The following is a 14,214-nucleotide window of genomic DNA, read 5'->3' as shown; positions in this document are numbered from 1 at the left end:
GGAATTCAGGCCAGCTTCAACCTGCACACCACGTTCCTCTCCCAGCAGTGTGGGGCTCGACAGCTCAGCGCCCTCCTGGGCACACAGTGATCCATGCACCTCCTCAAAATGGATGAGGCCTCGACTTCTTCCAGAAACCAGAGAAACCCATCCTGCCTATTCCACCTCACCGTTTGTAGGCAACTTAGCATTTTACTCCAAGTGAGCAGAATCTTCAAACTCACCTTCATCACAACGTGCATGTCAAAAAAGCACATCATGCTTTGCTAAGGTGGCATTTGCAAAAAGAGCAAGCAAACATGCTGCTCATTTCTGACTCCCAAACTGAAAGTTATCCCCTAGGAAAACACACTGCAGTTGCAACCATGGGTTAATGTCCCAGTGCTGAGTCCAAACTAGAAGTTGGTAGAGCAGGATCTCAATTACTTTCTTGTTCTACGTGTCTACAGCAGTAAGGATCTAATGGTGTGACATTATCACTACCCAGCAAAGTACTGAAACTGCATCCCTGCAACGAGATACACAGCTTTAGACTCACCCAGCAATGGCCCAGCAGCCACAGCCCCTGCAGCTGTACAGAATTTGATTAAACATGGCTTTTTACCTGAACCTGAACCCTCAGCCTTGAGTTCTGGTTTTACTTCCCCCATTGCTGTAGACTTTCCAAGATGGTCTGCATCAGGATTTTCAACCTCCCTCCTCCTTTTTTTCACCACTAAAATACTCTCATTAATACATCTACTTACTAGGACGCTTCTGAGGAAATCAACCAATTCATATGACTAAAGCATTTTAAATAATAAATGATTTTATTTCAGAAAAAAAAAATTAATTCTACTTCAAATTTAACCAATAAAACTGCTGCCTAGGAAGGAACCTTCTCTGCACAGAAGGCAGTATACAGCATACGCTAAAAACACAGTGTTAAGATTTTTAATCTTTTTTTTAATTAGGTTTTAATAAACCAAAAATGTTAACTTGGTACAATCTGAAGCAACAAAGCCCTTAAGGAAAATTGTCTTTAATATTAATGATGGTTTTCACCATTAATCAAGACAAAAGAATGCTTTAATTAAGGGACATCAGAGAAATCCCTTATTACTGAGCAGTACCATCAGCTCCTAGTGAAGCTAATGAGAATTCTTCTGAATGTCAAGGCTCACACTCCCATGCTCAGATGTTGAGGTACTGCCTTTATCTTCACTTGCTACTCAGCTTCTCTTTGCCAAGTGAGTGACTTCTGTAAACCACTGACAAACACAGGTGGCCAGAAGGTGTTGCACAACTGTCAGCTTTTGTTCCTGGCACAGCATCAGCACGCAGGGGTTACTTTACAGCAGACACAGCTACACTGGTGCTCACAAGTGATTCAGATCCAGCTCTTTTAATGACCCAAATTTCCTCTGGCGTGCAGAAATCTCATGGCTGCTGTGTGAACAACAGGAGTGGTCGCTCCCAGGTGCCAGTGTGCAAGGGAAGAAGTCAAGCAGGCTCAAGAGCCAGAGTGGCTGCCCCACACAGGAGCAGCTACTGGACAGCAGCCCGTGCAGGAAGGCTGCAGGATTCCCAAAGCACAGACCTGTGGGTCCTCCTCTCTGGGTCAGCTCATTCTTCCCCTTCAATCCCAAAACCCAAATAAAAAGGAAAGGAAAAAGTATAAATTGTGACAACTCTACAGGGCAGTTTCACCTCTAGTAAGGCCCAACAGGAGTTGGAATACAGTCATCTTGGTTGGACTGAGCCCAGGAGCTCTAGAACATTGTGCAGCTACAGAATGACAAGCTGCTGGAGGGAGGATGACAGAGTAAAGAACAAAAAAAAAATTACTTCTTGCATCAATTTTTTTTTAAACTAAAAAGTGATGAAGCAAGTGTACTGAGGGAGGATGACAGAGTAAAGAACAAAAAAAAAATTACTTCTTGCATCAATTTTTTTTTAAACTAGTGATGAAGAAAGTGTACTTGTCTGCTTTGGGACTCACATTTTTGAATGAGCCAGAAAGGTTCACTCTTTGCAGAGTGCCTTGCACAGAAAGGCTCCAGTCTACAGCTCCTCTATGGTAACACAGAAAGCAGGTGAGCATTTCAGGTGTGTACACCCAGTCTTCCCTGAATTTCAAGCAAGTCATCCCGTGGATGATTAATGTGAGGGCAGATGATAAATGTCTACTTGTCACTCTTGCTGCATTCTTATCACTACAAGAAGCTCTGGTCTTGGAGCAGTTTCTTTGGCAAGAGAAATGCCCAGTTTCAATAGCTGTTGTGTTGAAACCACGTGGCACATTGTTATTCAAGATGTGATGTTCTTCCTGGACAGTTCCCCAGAGACCCAGGACACAGGTGAAAAGCAGGTTGCTACACATGGTTACTCCACTGATGCTCTTATTCTTAACTCCAGACTGTATCACTAGTCTTGTAATATTGGCTGCAGCTCCTAAAACTACAGCTAAAATTCCCCAATACTACACACACACACACACTTCTCTTATGACACAGTTAAGTTTCATTCAAGTTGAGATTAAAGACAGTACAAGAGAGAGGAGGGAGGTCCAAGGAGTGAATTTAGAGAGCATAAAACCTTAGTTAAAAGAGCAAAGAAGCTGACTTTATTCTCTAGCCTCTCTTGGGTAGTCCTTGTAAATGCACTATCTTTAGGCTGTTAATTTCAGGTATGAACTAGACTAAATTCTTAAAAGAGAGAAAAAAGACCCTAGCTTTGAATGTATTTAGATAATACTAATAAAAAATGTCTAAGATCAACTGAACAGAAGCCTACAACAAGTAACCTGCCATGGGAAATCTGCCTCTGGCATTTAGGGCCCTTGTCTCACAACGGCAACAGAAGGAAAGCACTTCAGTGCCTTTTAATTTCAACTTCAGAAACACAGCTGGTCAGTCAAGGAATGAGCTCAGGGTTTGTCCTGAGGAGGAAGCTGACTTACTTCGTTATGCTCCAAGCACCCAATCATCAGTTCTGTCAGGATGACCACTCCAGTCCTGCCCACCCCTGCGCTGCAGTGCACCACGATGGGGGGGTTGCAGCTGTTGCTGCTGTCCAGCACGCTGTTGGTGTGGCGGCGCACCGACTGGATCTCCTCCAGGTAAGCTGCAAGAGAAAAAAAAAGATCATGGAAAAGCCATTCTTTGTCCAAAGGGCAATAATTCACATTTTTTACAACACAGTAATTGTTTTGGCCAGGGTGTGCTGAACAGTGCTGAATCCAGCAAGTACCAGCTGGGTGTCAATTATGACTTGGGAGTCTGCTCCTTTAAATTAAACAGTTCTTTTAAAAAATTAAATTCTGTTCTCCCCTCTGCAAATCTCCAGGTCCCCTAAGCAGATGATTCTAGACATTACTTACAGCAATTCCTGCTATTAGCAGGCTGGGATCAAAACAACAGTGAATTCCCATTGAAACTACTGCCTGTCAAAGCCAGTATCAGATGGGAAGCAAGCATCCATCTGCCCTGTTTCCCCCTCCCTCTCTTCTCTTTTGAAGTGAGACAATGTCCCCCACCTCTCTGTTCAGGGTTGGTTTCTCAACAGCTACGAGCCCTTCTGGGAGCTCAGTGTCTTTGTTTTCCCTGAAGCCATTTCTAGAAAGTGCATGACTCAAGAACCTTTGTCTTGGGTGGCTCTCCTGGTGTTGGTCAATGCATTCTACTGCCAAACTGCACTGAGAGCCTGGTTAGATAAACATACCACGTAAGCTACAGCTTTGACTTTTAAACGTTGTTCCAGCACAGTCCAGATGCATGATAAAGAAAGATATACCACCCAGACAGATATATCCAGATGCAGAGCTCTTAAAACACTTAACTTCCCACCAGTCCAAGTGGGACGTGCGACTGGAGCCAAACTCTCCTGCTCTGACTCTGTGTCGTGGCACTGCAGCCTGAGCAGTCCTTTCAACACAAACAGCCTGTGGCTGGAGACCTACCAGCCTCAGAAGAGCTGCATTTTAATGCACACAGTGAAAGAGGGCTGTACGTGGTGGCAAACAATGGGACAGAGGAAATGGGGAAAATCAGGTTCCAATTAGTGCCATGCCCAACTGCAGCTACACAGGGGTTGGTAGGAAAAACAAAGTATGAAACAAAGGAGGAATTAGGCAATGGCTTTGACTTAAAACCAGACCCACAGCACTCCTTTGCCAAAGCTGAAATGTCATTTTTATTTTCTACCCTGGTGACAGAAAGAGGGAAAGGAGGACACATTATTTACATCTAGCTTACACCAGACAAAGGAGAGTGGATGACTCAAGGACTGTAGCTGCAGCAGGTCTGAAATGGAACCCATGGACCCTGCTGAGAGAGGACTTGGATGCAACAGAGCTACACTGCTGCAGCAACAAAGCTTTCAGGAACTAAAAGGGCAGGCACCTCCAACACATCTACACCAGGTACTGACTCCTTCCTTCAGTGGTGACAAAGATCTCTGCATCATGCTCTACTGTAGCACCAGAGGTGTGGCTTCAGTGAAATAATGGTTGAATTCCTGTTACTTCATATGGTAGCACCTATTACTTGGTAAGAAGTAGGAAGCGTTATTACCTCATTACAGATGAATATAATGGCTGTATTTTCAGAAATGCATGAACCAGGCCCATATTTAATTGGGAAGCCCTGAGCATTGCCTGGGTACATGTGGTTAGAGAGTGGTGCTGAGCTGCTGTACATGTGATGGAGCCCTCTGCTCTTGCAACAAGTCCAGTGCCTCTGGACTACTAAACACTATGCTGGCTGTCAGCAGTACAGGCCTCCTGTGAAAGTGGAGGAGTTGTGCCATATTTCACTAACATTTGGACCTCTCTCACCACATTTGTGTGCAGTCTAGTATCTCCTACACTCATTAGGGGGCTGGGAAGTGGCAATAACTTATACTGACAGATCAACAGCAGAGCTATCCTATTATTTAAAATTTCCCGAGTCTTTAGCACTGCTGCTGTCTCTGATTTTAACTTCTGTTATGTCACATCCTTCAGGACCAAAACCCTCAATCACCTTAACTCCTGCCTCTTGAATCCCACTTTTTCCTCTAAATCTCAAAGTACAACCTACTTGAGGCCTTTGTATGCCACAGCAGTAACCACTTCATATCCACCCCAGCTGCAACTAGGTGCAGGGAACAGAATCCCGCACAAGCAACCTTTACCTTGATGTATTTTATCATGCAAGTTAAAGAAATCTTACATAAAAAGCCTTGGACTTCTTCTGGACAACCATGGTCTGGCCAGTCAGTATACTGCAAATGCCACACTGTCCTCTCCTGCCCAGAGAGAAGATGCTTGACCTTCAGACCAGTAGTTGCATAGCAGCCGGAGTCTGTGCGGAACTTGGTGGTCACCTTGAACTTCCCGTAAGTGGCTGAGCTGTGCTTGGAGCCCAGTTTAGGCCAATAACGATGACTCTTACTTCTTCCTCCCTCCTTAATAAGAGAGCAACAACAAAAGAAAAGCCATTAGGCCCTTTAATTATTCTGTACAAGCACAGATAAGCCATGTATTCTTATCGCAAATTACTGGAAGAGCAAGGAGCATCCCACAAAGTAAATAAAGCATCCATTAAAACTTAAAATTCTCAGCTATCTAACATTTCCAAGTATAAAAATGCCTGAAGAAATAACTCTTCTGGTGAAAGTCAGTTACTGCTTACAAAACCTTGCTAAACAGTCTCCTTTTGGCAAAACTTCTCCTTGAAATGGAAGGAGGGTCTCTTCAGCAGTTTCTAAGTATCTGTTGTTGATCAGCCTTGGGAACGGGACAGTGACTTGATGTGTTATGTTTGCTAAAAAGCAACCAGGCATAAAGTTGACTGCAGTGTTGGTTAGCAACGTGTGCCAGTTTTTATAACATCACACATAGTTCTTGGATTACAATAGAAATAACTGTTTTGTTTGGCATAAGAATAAAAAGATTGCTCTTCCCCCTGCTCCCCCCTTTAAATGGACACTTGTACGGAAACGACAGCTTCTGGTCTCTTTTCAGGTGATAAGAGTGATGGTATGCAGAACTGGCCTTGGACAGGGTAGGAGTCTGTGTCATTTTAACCAGGAGCAGCTCAGCACTCTCACATTCCAATGGAAACATCTTTGTTTGGTTTGGCTGAAGTGAGGCAGGGAGAAGGGGGGAGTTCTGCTCCTTTGGCTTTAGTGTTTGCCAAACTGAGTATCAGAAAGTTACAAAGTATAGTATTATAGCAGTACAGGCATATGTTCAAACACAGTCAGAGGAAAAAGGGTTGTTGACAGAAAAAACAGGTTCCTGGAGTGGGAAGTGATGATACCAGGAGATTTGCTCCCACCAGAAAGAACTGCATTCTGTGATTTTACATACCTCTTCAGCTGTGACCATGGCTATGACATTCACCCCCTGTTCCCACACCATCTGCCAGAAATCATGGCACGTGTGTGGCAGAGGCCCTTGGGTAGCAATGTAGTGCCACTCCTCTCCACCTACAGTAACCTGGGAGTAAGAAGAAAAGGGAAAAACCACAGTCATTGTCCAAATTTTCAGCAGCCTCTCTGCCAGAACTGTCTTTTAAACAAAAGAGACCGTAATGAAACCTTTACTTCTTTGTTCTTCCACTTTTGTTCAAAATTTTGAACAAAAATCCTCCTTTTGATAAGAGCAAATCTCACAAAACACAGTCTTTGGTGCTTCCAAGTCCTTTCTTGATGCCTGTAAATATAAAGCTTTGACCAAAATGTCATCTGTTTTTCTTGCCATTTCATCTGGATAGTACAGATGAAAAAAAAAATAATTATTTTTTTTGAGGCCTTGTTTCTGATATGGCTCAAGTACAGATAAGCAGCTGACTGACTTCCCTGGGCTTGGTGACAGACCCAAGATGAAAGAAAAACTGAGCACCAGAGGAAATGTTTATATGCATTAAAGAGACATTGCATTGCTGCAATTTAACACACAGTCGTGTAAAAAGCCTGAATGCAAAGGACATTTTGCACAAAGAAAGCTAAAGGCCACTGCTCTTCAGGACGTCCCTCAATCATTTCCCATGCAGACAAGAAATAATTTCTTAAGCAGATTCTTACTACACTGATCAGTACTGAAGATGTGGCCAAGCTGTCCCCAGAGGAGGCAGTTATGACCACACACTATCCTTAACACAGAGCTCAGACAGGCCTGTTGCCAGCTAGTGATGAGATCAAGACAGGCTTCATTTCAAGTTATTCTTCCTCACTCAGCTTGGGTTTTTCAGTTCAGAAGCTGCAAACTACTATAAAGCAAATCCAGCCTGTTAAATGGCTTTCAAATGGCATGTGAAATTTAAAATTATCTAAAGCTGTAGTCACATAAATCTATTTCCCAATATATAACTGGATTACTGACTGCTTCTTACATAAATATTTGTGTATGTGCATGACAAGACACAATGAAATTATTTTTAAAGCCCTAACACATAGATTTACACATTATATATTAATGTAGTGCCCTGAACAGACCGAGCATCACCTTGGAATTAACCAGTGTAAAGCACTGCTTCATTTACCTAAGGCAGATCTTCATACTTATGCAGTTTAAAAAAAAAGAAAAGGCAAATCACTTGTGTACAAAAAATAATTATTTTGTGACTGATTATTTGCTATATATCATGAAAGGCTTATAAATATTTTTTTCCCACATTTTAGTTAAAAAGCCAAACCCCTTTCAGAGATATTAGGTATCACTTGAAAATATGCTTACCAGCAAAATGGAAAAACAGATGAACTATTTATTTTGGAAAGTTAAAATAAGTTTCCTTTTCAGGCTAAAACCTCCTAATTCTACATATTAGCCCAGAGCCACTTCTCAAAACAAAATTATAAATCCCAGAGAAGATGATTTAGAACAGAAATACTGGCACCTCCATAAATACCGTGTCGCTGGCGGACGACACTGAGGAGCAATCAGTAACTCTGACAGGTTCAGTCATATCCTGTGTTTGAGGTACAGGTCTTTGAACACATTTTCAGGAATAGCATCAGTTTATTTGTTACTCAAACAGCTGAGATGCTTGGGTTTTCACACCTGTAACCAGCAAAGGGTTTGATAAATGTTTCACTGCATTGAAAACTTTTCAACGCCGTCCATCAGCTCATTTTCTTATTTCATACTGTGCAGTATGCTGCTGCTTTATCAAGGGTTCAAATCTGCAAGACCAATGCAAGGCAGACTCCTCAAGTTCTTGTACTGGGTAGAAATGAATACAAACTTGCTCTGGGACTGGTCTTGAGCTTGCACACTCATCTGCAGCCGTGAGTGCTGCTATAGTATTACTGAGATTTTTAACTTCATACTGGCCTGACCCAAACAGTTGGATGAAGCATTTTGAAGACATTTTTTACTTGAGCCATAAATTTAATTATGACTTTTTTTTTCTCTGCTATAGATAACAATATTTGTATCTTATCAGCAAAGGTCAATGAGAAATGCTGTAAAACTGTGGGGCTTGCAGACTGAGCGCTGGAATCCTCTAGGCATGGGTCTTATCAGGATGAGAGAGGAGTTTTCCTTGTCTACTGACTTCTGCTCCAAGCATCCAGCCTCCTGGTCCATGATATGAAAGGACTGTAAATAGTCTGGAGGGAAGGAGATGCCTGGAACGTTAACTGCCTCCTAATGCCTGAGCTGCAGGGTGTTAAAAATTGGATGTTGGGCTGCAAACACACACACACTGTGCTAACTGAGGTAAATCTCACAGATGTGATTCCACCTCCTAAGCAAGAGCACATCTGCTTGGCTTCTGTGTGTGCCACTCTGAGCAGGAGGGGAAAACTCTGGCAAGGACCCCTGTCATGTGCCAGAGCATCTGCCTGTGTGCCTGGGTGCTCTGTGAATGTGAGATGTGTGCATGCCCAACACTGACACACAAGGTAAAATGTGGACTCAAAACTAGCCAGGGAAAATGATTTTCTGGCTAGTGCTGCTTTGTGGGCATAATTTATGTTAGGTATCTTTTCTTTTTTTTTTTTTTTCTGGCCTCCTGCAAAATAGATTAAAAATTTCAGGCTCAGAAATCCATCATCATAGCAACGTCTGATTATGCAAACACTCAGTATCTGCTACCTACCAGGCTATGCAGAAAAGCAATAAACTGCCAGGATCCCATTTCAGAGACTGTTTTGAATCAACAGGATTTAACATTGTAAATCACAACCAAGGAGGCAAGCAAGCCTCTTTAAAATGCTTAAAAGGCTCTTACTCCAGGAAAATATTAATTTAACAGGATGTTTTATTTATTATTTTTGAGTTATATCTTTTTAATTTGGATTTTGACAATGAGGAAAAGCAGACAGCCCTCTGACAACAAGAGAATCTATCATCTGAGGGAGAGGAGTGCTCTTAGCTCTCTCAGGGTAAAGTAAAAGCCAACAAAGGACTCTAAATAGTACTGGAAGCTTAGTGAAAAACAAACATCTACAGCCACTGCAGGAGAGTTTGCTGTTAAAACTGGGCACTTTTGTAACAGTCAGATCATAAATTACTTCTACATTGAATTAACAAGAAATCTGAAGTTTCTTGACAAAACCAACTTGAAACACAGAAGTTCAGTGTAGTTTTAATCAGAGACACAGGGATCTCATTAGTAAGGTGTTCTCTTTATCAATGCATACTTTAAAAAACTCTTTTAAAATCACTCAACTCTCATCCTAGAAAGAAGAAACATTGCAATTATATATACAAATAATGTACCTATGTGAACTACGTACTTTTTCTTTGGCCATAGAACTGCACACGTGGATTTTACATTTAAAAATCTCTGATTTTGAAACATAGTATCCTATATGCTAGTAAATGGATTTTCCATTTACAAATCCCTGATTTTGAAACATAGTATCCTATATGCTAGTAAATGGATTTTCCATTTACAAATCCCTGATTTTGAAACATAGTATCCTATATGCTAGTAAATAGAAAAAATATTTTGGTCAAACCTTGTGCAGTGTTTCTTTCAGGCTGCACCAACCAGTTGAGGGGACTCGCTCTGTGTGGGTTGTTGTAGTAACCCAGAGGCCTACAAGGCTATTTGGACTGATAAATCAGAACATGTACCTGACTGCTCATTCTTCCAGGTCCGGGGTCATGGCAAGTGTACCACATTGCAGGTACTGGGGCTGATCTAACACATTTTCATGAGCTTTAAGAAATGTAGCATCTCTTTCTGTATTAATAAGAGTCATTCCACAACCAGTTGGTAGAAGAGAGCATAATAATCATAAAAAAAAGATGTCTCTCCAAAATGACTTCCCAGCCTCCAGCAATTAAATCAACTCATGCACATTAGTTGATAGGGGACTTCAGAGAGGCCCATGCTGACACAGAAGCTCCAGATATACAGAACACGCCGCTGTGCACCCAGGAATGCACAAAGCTTTAACACACCTTCACTAGCCAAGCAAAGTTTAAAAAAAAAAAGGTACAGCTTTTACCTTTATGTGTGAAGCATTGATGTAGCCTGTGTTATTCTCTTTGGTGGGCACCAGTTCCACTCGGTTCTCCTCGTAAGGAACGACCTCCCTGATGCGGTTGCGCTCCGTGTTCTCGGGCAAGGCAGCAGTGGTGAAGATCCCATCTGCCTTTTTCTTTGGAATCTGCTCGTATTCTGTAAACACCATCCCCTCTTCCAACTTCCTCTTCAGGATTTTGCACTAAGATTTAACCGAAAGGAACAGCAATCTGTTAACTCTTCCTGGAAGAATGTTCACCACTAGGCTCACTACATCCTCTTTGAGTTTCAATATAAAGCCACAGCATCCTCTCACTCCTTTTTTTTCAGTTGCAGTTATCTGAGGAAACACAACACACTCTGAATGAAACCACAAGCAGATTTCTACATTCTGCCTCCACGTTTTTGAAGACTGATACCATAAAAAGCAAAACCATTCTGAACACAATCCTGGTTCAATATGAATTTGTATGAGATTTCACCACAACAGATACTTGTAAAATGATTTAAAATTTATCTTTTTAGGAAGAAGGTCGCACTGTGAGAAGTGTGATGGGCTCCACATTTTCAAAACACTCCCTAACTTGCAGGTAAGCAATTTCTGTGGCTGAGCACAACTCCACATATGCATGGGCAGAGGTTAGGTTTTGTCATCTGTGTACCAGACAACACAAGGCTGCAAACTTCTATCCAGAAACACAGAAAGTCTCTTTGCAAATGTCTCTCAGCTCTTAATGGCACCAACCGTTTTTAACTTCTGAAATTCCATATCCATGGCACACACCCACATGTGCAAAGATCAGGAGGCAACCAACTTTTTTTATTTTTCTTTTAAAAATGTAATCTCCTTAGAGACACTAGCTGAACTCCTTAGTTGTATCAGAACATGCAGGATGGTACCTATGGATGATCACTGTGGAAAGACTGACCAAGTGAAAAATGTGCAAAATATTAGGATTTACAGCTTGATCTTGTATGACATTCTATGGTCACGTGAAAGGGTGAACAGCCTCAATTTTCACTAACTTTTTTTTAAAGACATTTAACATCTCGCCAGCATCCAAAGACACATCAATATTAACCACAGACCTTTTCCATTAATGGCTCTGAAAACTTTTAAAATAATTCTTTTTTTCACGTTTTAAATAAAATTTTAATGTTTTAGAAACTTCATACTGCTGGGAAGAAACAGAAAAAGCAACATTTCATAAGCCTCCATCTTACCCTCTCATCCATTGGCACCTTGGAGACTTCATCCTGGCTGTCCTCCGGCACTGGAACCCTAGCAACTGAGAGTCCGTTCAGTGCTGCCAACATCAAGGGCCTCTTCTGGGCCTCCAGGCCTGCCATCTTCTGCTTTTCTAGATTCTTTTGGCAAGAAAAGGCACGTTTTCATCTCTGTGTGATTATTTATAATGCCAGTAAAATGCTGGAATGTTTTTTTAATCTCCAAAATCTGCAACTCTCTGGCCAAGGAATGCAGATGATCACCATTAGCATCGTAAATTCAAACCAACCTCTATTCTTCCTGTTATTCCTCAAAGGCCTGCTCCTACATGAGCACAGAATTTTAATTTCAAAGAAGCAATCCCAGTGTATAACCCAGTTTACATGCCATCAGAAGACATACAAACACAATCTCAAGCATTCTTCTGCAAACATTATTCTGAATGCAGGACACACAAAGCATCACCCTGTCATGTTAAAGCAGCACTACAGTAGCCAAGATACCTGGGGCACCTTTTAAAGAGCAATAATTTCAATCTGTTGCCACAAACAGCAAAACACAGGCCATGGTTTCTCTTCTGTGATGGAAATACTTAAAATGAGAAGAATTCTGATGCACTGGGCTATTATGGTGATTCAAATAGCACCCATGATATATTTTGCACTAAAAACTGAGCTCACTTATCCCAGAAACCAAATGCAAGAGCAGCCAAGGAGGGATGTTGTTTATGGTGTTTATGCATCATATTACACTGTGGCATGGAGGACTAGAGTGTGAGTTTTAAACCCACCCTGCTGCCCTCCTTATACCACCGGAACAGAAACGTCAAAAAAAGAAGGCAGACCATCTCCAGAGGTACCCAAATTAGGAATATTTTATTCCATTTCCTGAACAGTTCTTTCTGGCTGGGTTTGGAAGGAGGGGTGAGCACAAGGGAAGCCTGGTGCTCAGCATGCCTATGGAAGCTGTGGTCACCACACAGGCCAAGCTGAGCTCCTAGAAACACCGCTGAACCTGAACGCCCTCGGGTGTATGTAACTGGCTTGATTTTTTCAAAAGCATGTGAGCTTTTTCCTCACCACTGGGCTCCTCCAAAACACTAAGTAAGAAAGAAAGGAAGCAAAATAAAAATCCAAACCTACTCTCCTTTCTTTTTGTACTTTCAGAAAGTGGGAAGATGCAAGTATTTATTCTTTGTTCAGGGATTTTATTGTTATTACTACTTGCAAGGGAAAATAGAAAACTGTGTTTAAAAGATCAAGGTCATCAAATTACCATTAATATAATGTGATTCCTATGACAAAAGGAATGTGTTAATGCACATGTTAAGAATGCTGATTGAGGCTGAAAACATCTTAAAAACTTATTGCTAAGACTACCCTTTTACTTTCAAAACAACAACAAAAAAGCACCTTTTGACCAAAGGCTGATTGGAATGATTATTCAGAGGAAGAGTGCTCAACACCTCTAAGCTCTTGTTCTCACCTTCATTTCCATCCTAAAATCCTTTGAGTTCCTGCTTCTCAGTAGGTTTTCTTTCTTCAGAAGATCAAAAGAGCATGTATATGCTTGTTGTTACACCAATGTCTACAGCATTTGTTCATGAAAGATGGTGTTTTATAGTCAAATACCTATTTTACATTTAAAGTTTAAGATCCTGCAAGGAGTAAATTCAGTATCTATGACAGAACTTAGTGGCTCCAGTTTGGTTCCTAACCATTACATCCACATAGGAATCCCTAACGAACAAGAAGCACTATATGTATATTTAGAAGATGTCTTTGAATATACTGTAGTATTTAATCAGTGATTAAATACTGATTTTTAATCAGTAGTCAGGGCACACACTTTGCTTCCTGCGACTGCAGCTGCACTCCTCAGAGCATTACACCAAGCAAATATGTAAGTCACTAAATGATCAACAGCCCTCCTATCTCTGCCATTTCTTGCAGGGGCTCAGAAGCCTTTAAATACTTTTTATTTTAAATTCACTGCAAGTTTAAAAGGACACTACCTCTCATACTTGAGTACATTTAAAAAAATAAAAAATAAATAATAAAAAAAAAAAAAAAAACAACAACAACAATGAAGATCCTCAACCACACAGCCTCTACTTTAACTGCTTCTGTAATTAGATACATGGTTACTCAATTATTGGTAAAACCAGCAATCCATAGTCTACAGCCACCAGTGTTTATTCAGATAACCATTTTCTATAAAGCAGCTGGAAAGTCAATCAAAGAGATCACTTGAAAAAATCAAGAGAGTTTCCATCGTGCTCTATATGATGTGATACTTAATGCAACATACCTGCAAAAGGAGGAATGTAACACTAGTGCAGAAACAAACTCCTGCCCATCTTGGCAAACCCATGTTGGACTTACTCTGCCCTGAGACCTGCAGGGACTAGAGAGCTGTGCAGGTGGAAGGGGAGCAGGCATTGAGGGGCAGCCTCCTCATCACCTGCTGTGTGCTCTGCCACCCACCTCGACCTGACACTGCTACCAGGGTGGTGGCAACCAGATCCTGGGCTGCATCAGG

At 41.5% G+C, this 14,214-nt stretch overlaps 1 protein-coding gene across 1 annotated transcript in view; it reads right to left on the bottom strand.

Annotated features, from left to right (window-relative positions):
- Positions 1-11,813, bottom strand: part of LOC103775979 (tyrosine-protein phosphatase non-receptor type 14-like) — a gene marked incomplete at its 5' end in the record, with an annotated part of 14,176 nt that extends 2,363 nt beyond the window's left edge. The window contains 5 exons of the mRNA XM_008943459.1: positions 2,942-3,105; positions 5,193-5,427; positions 6,335-6,463; positions 10,429-10,647; positions 11,670-11,813. Coding sequence (XP_008941707.1) covers positions 2,942-3,105; positions 5,193-5,427; positions 6,335-6,463; positions 10,429-10,647; positions 11,670-11,813 — 891 coding nt within the window. The remainder of the gene's footprint in view (positions 1-2,941; positions 3,106-5,192; positions 5,428-6,334; positions 6,464-10,428; positions 10,648-11,669) is intronic.
- Between the last annotated feature and the right edge of the window lie 2,401 nt (positions 11,814-14,214).

Source organism: Merops nubicus, unplaced genomic scaffold (assembly GCF_000691845.1).
Source record: "Merops nubicus isolate BGI_N331 unplaced genomic scaffold, ASM69184v1 scaffold14217, whole genome shotgun sequence".
Taxonomy (NCBI): domain Eukaryota; kingdom Metazoa; phylum Chordata; class Aves; order Coraciiformes; family Meropidae; genus Merops; species Merops nubicus.
This window is presented reverse-complemented; position numbering and strand designations above follow the sequence as displayed.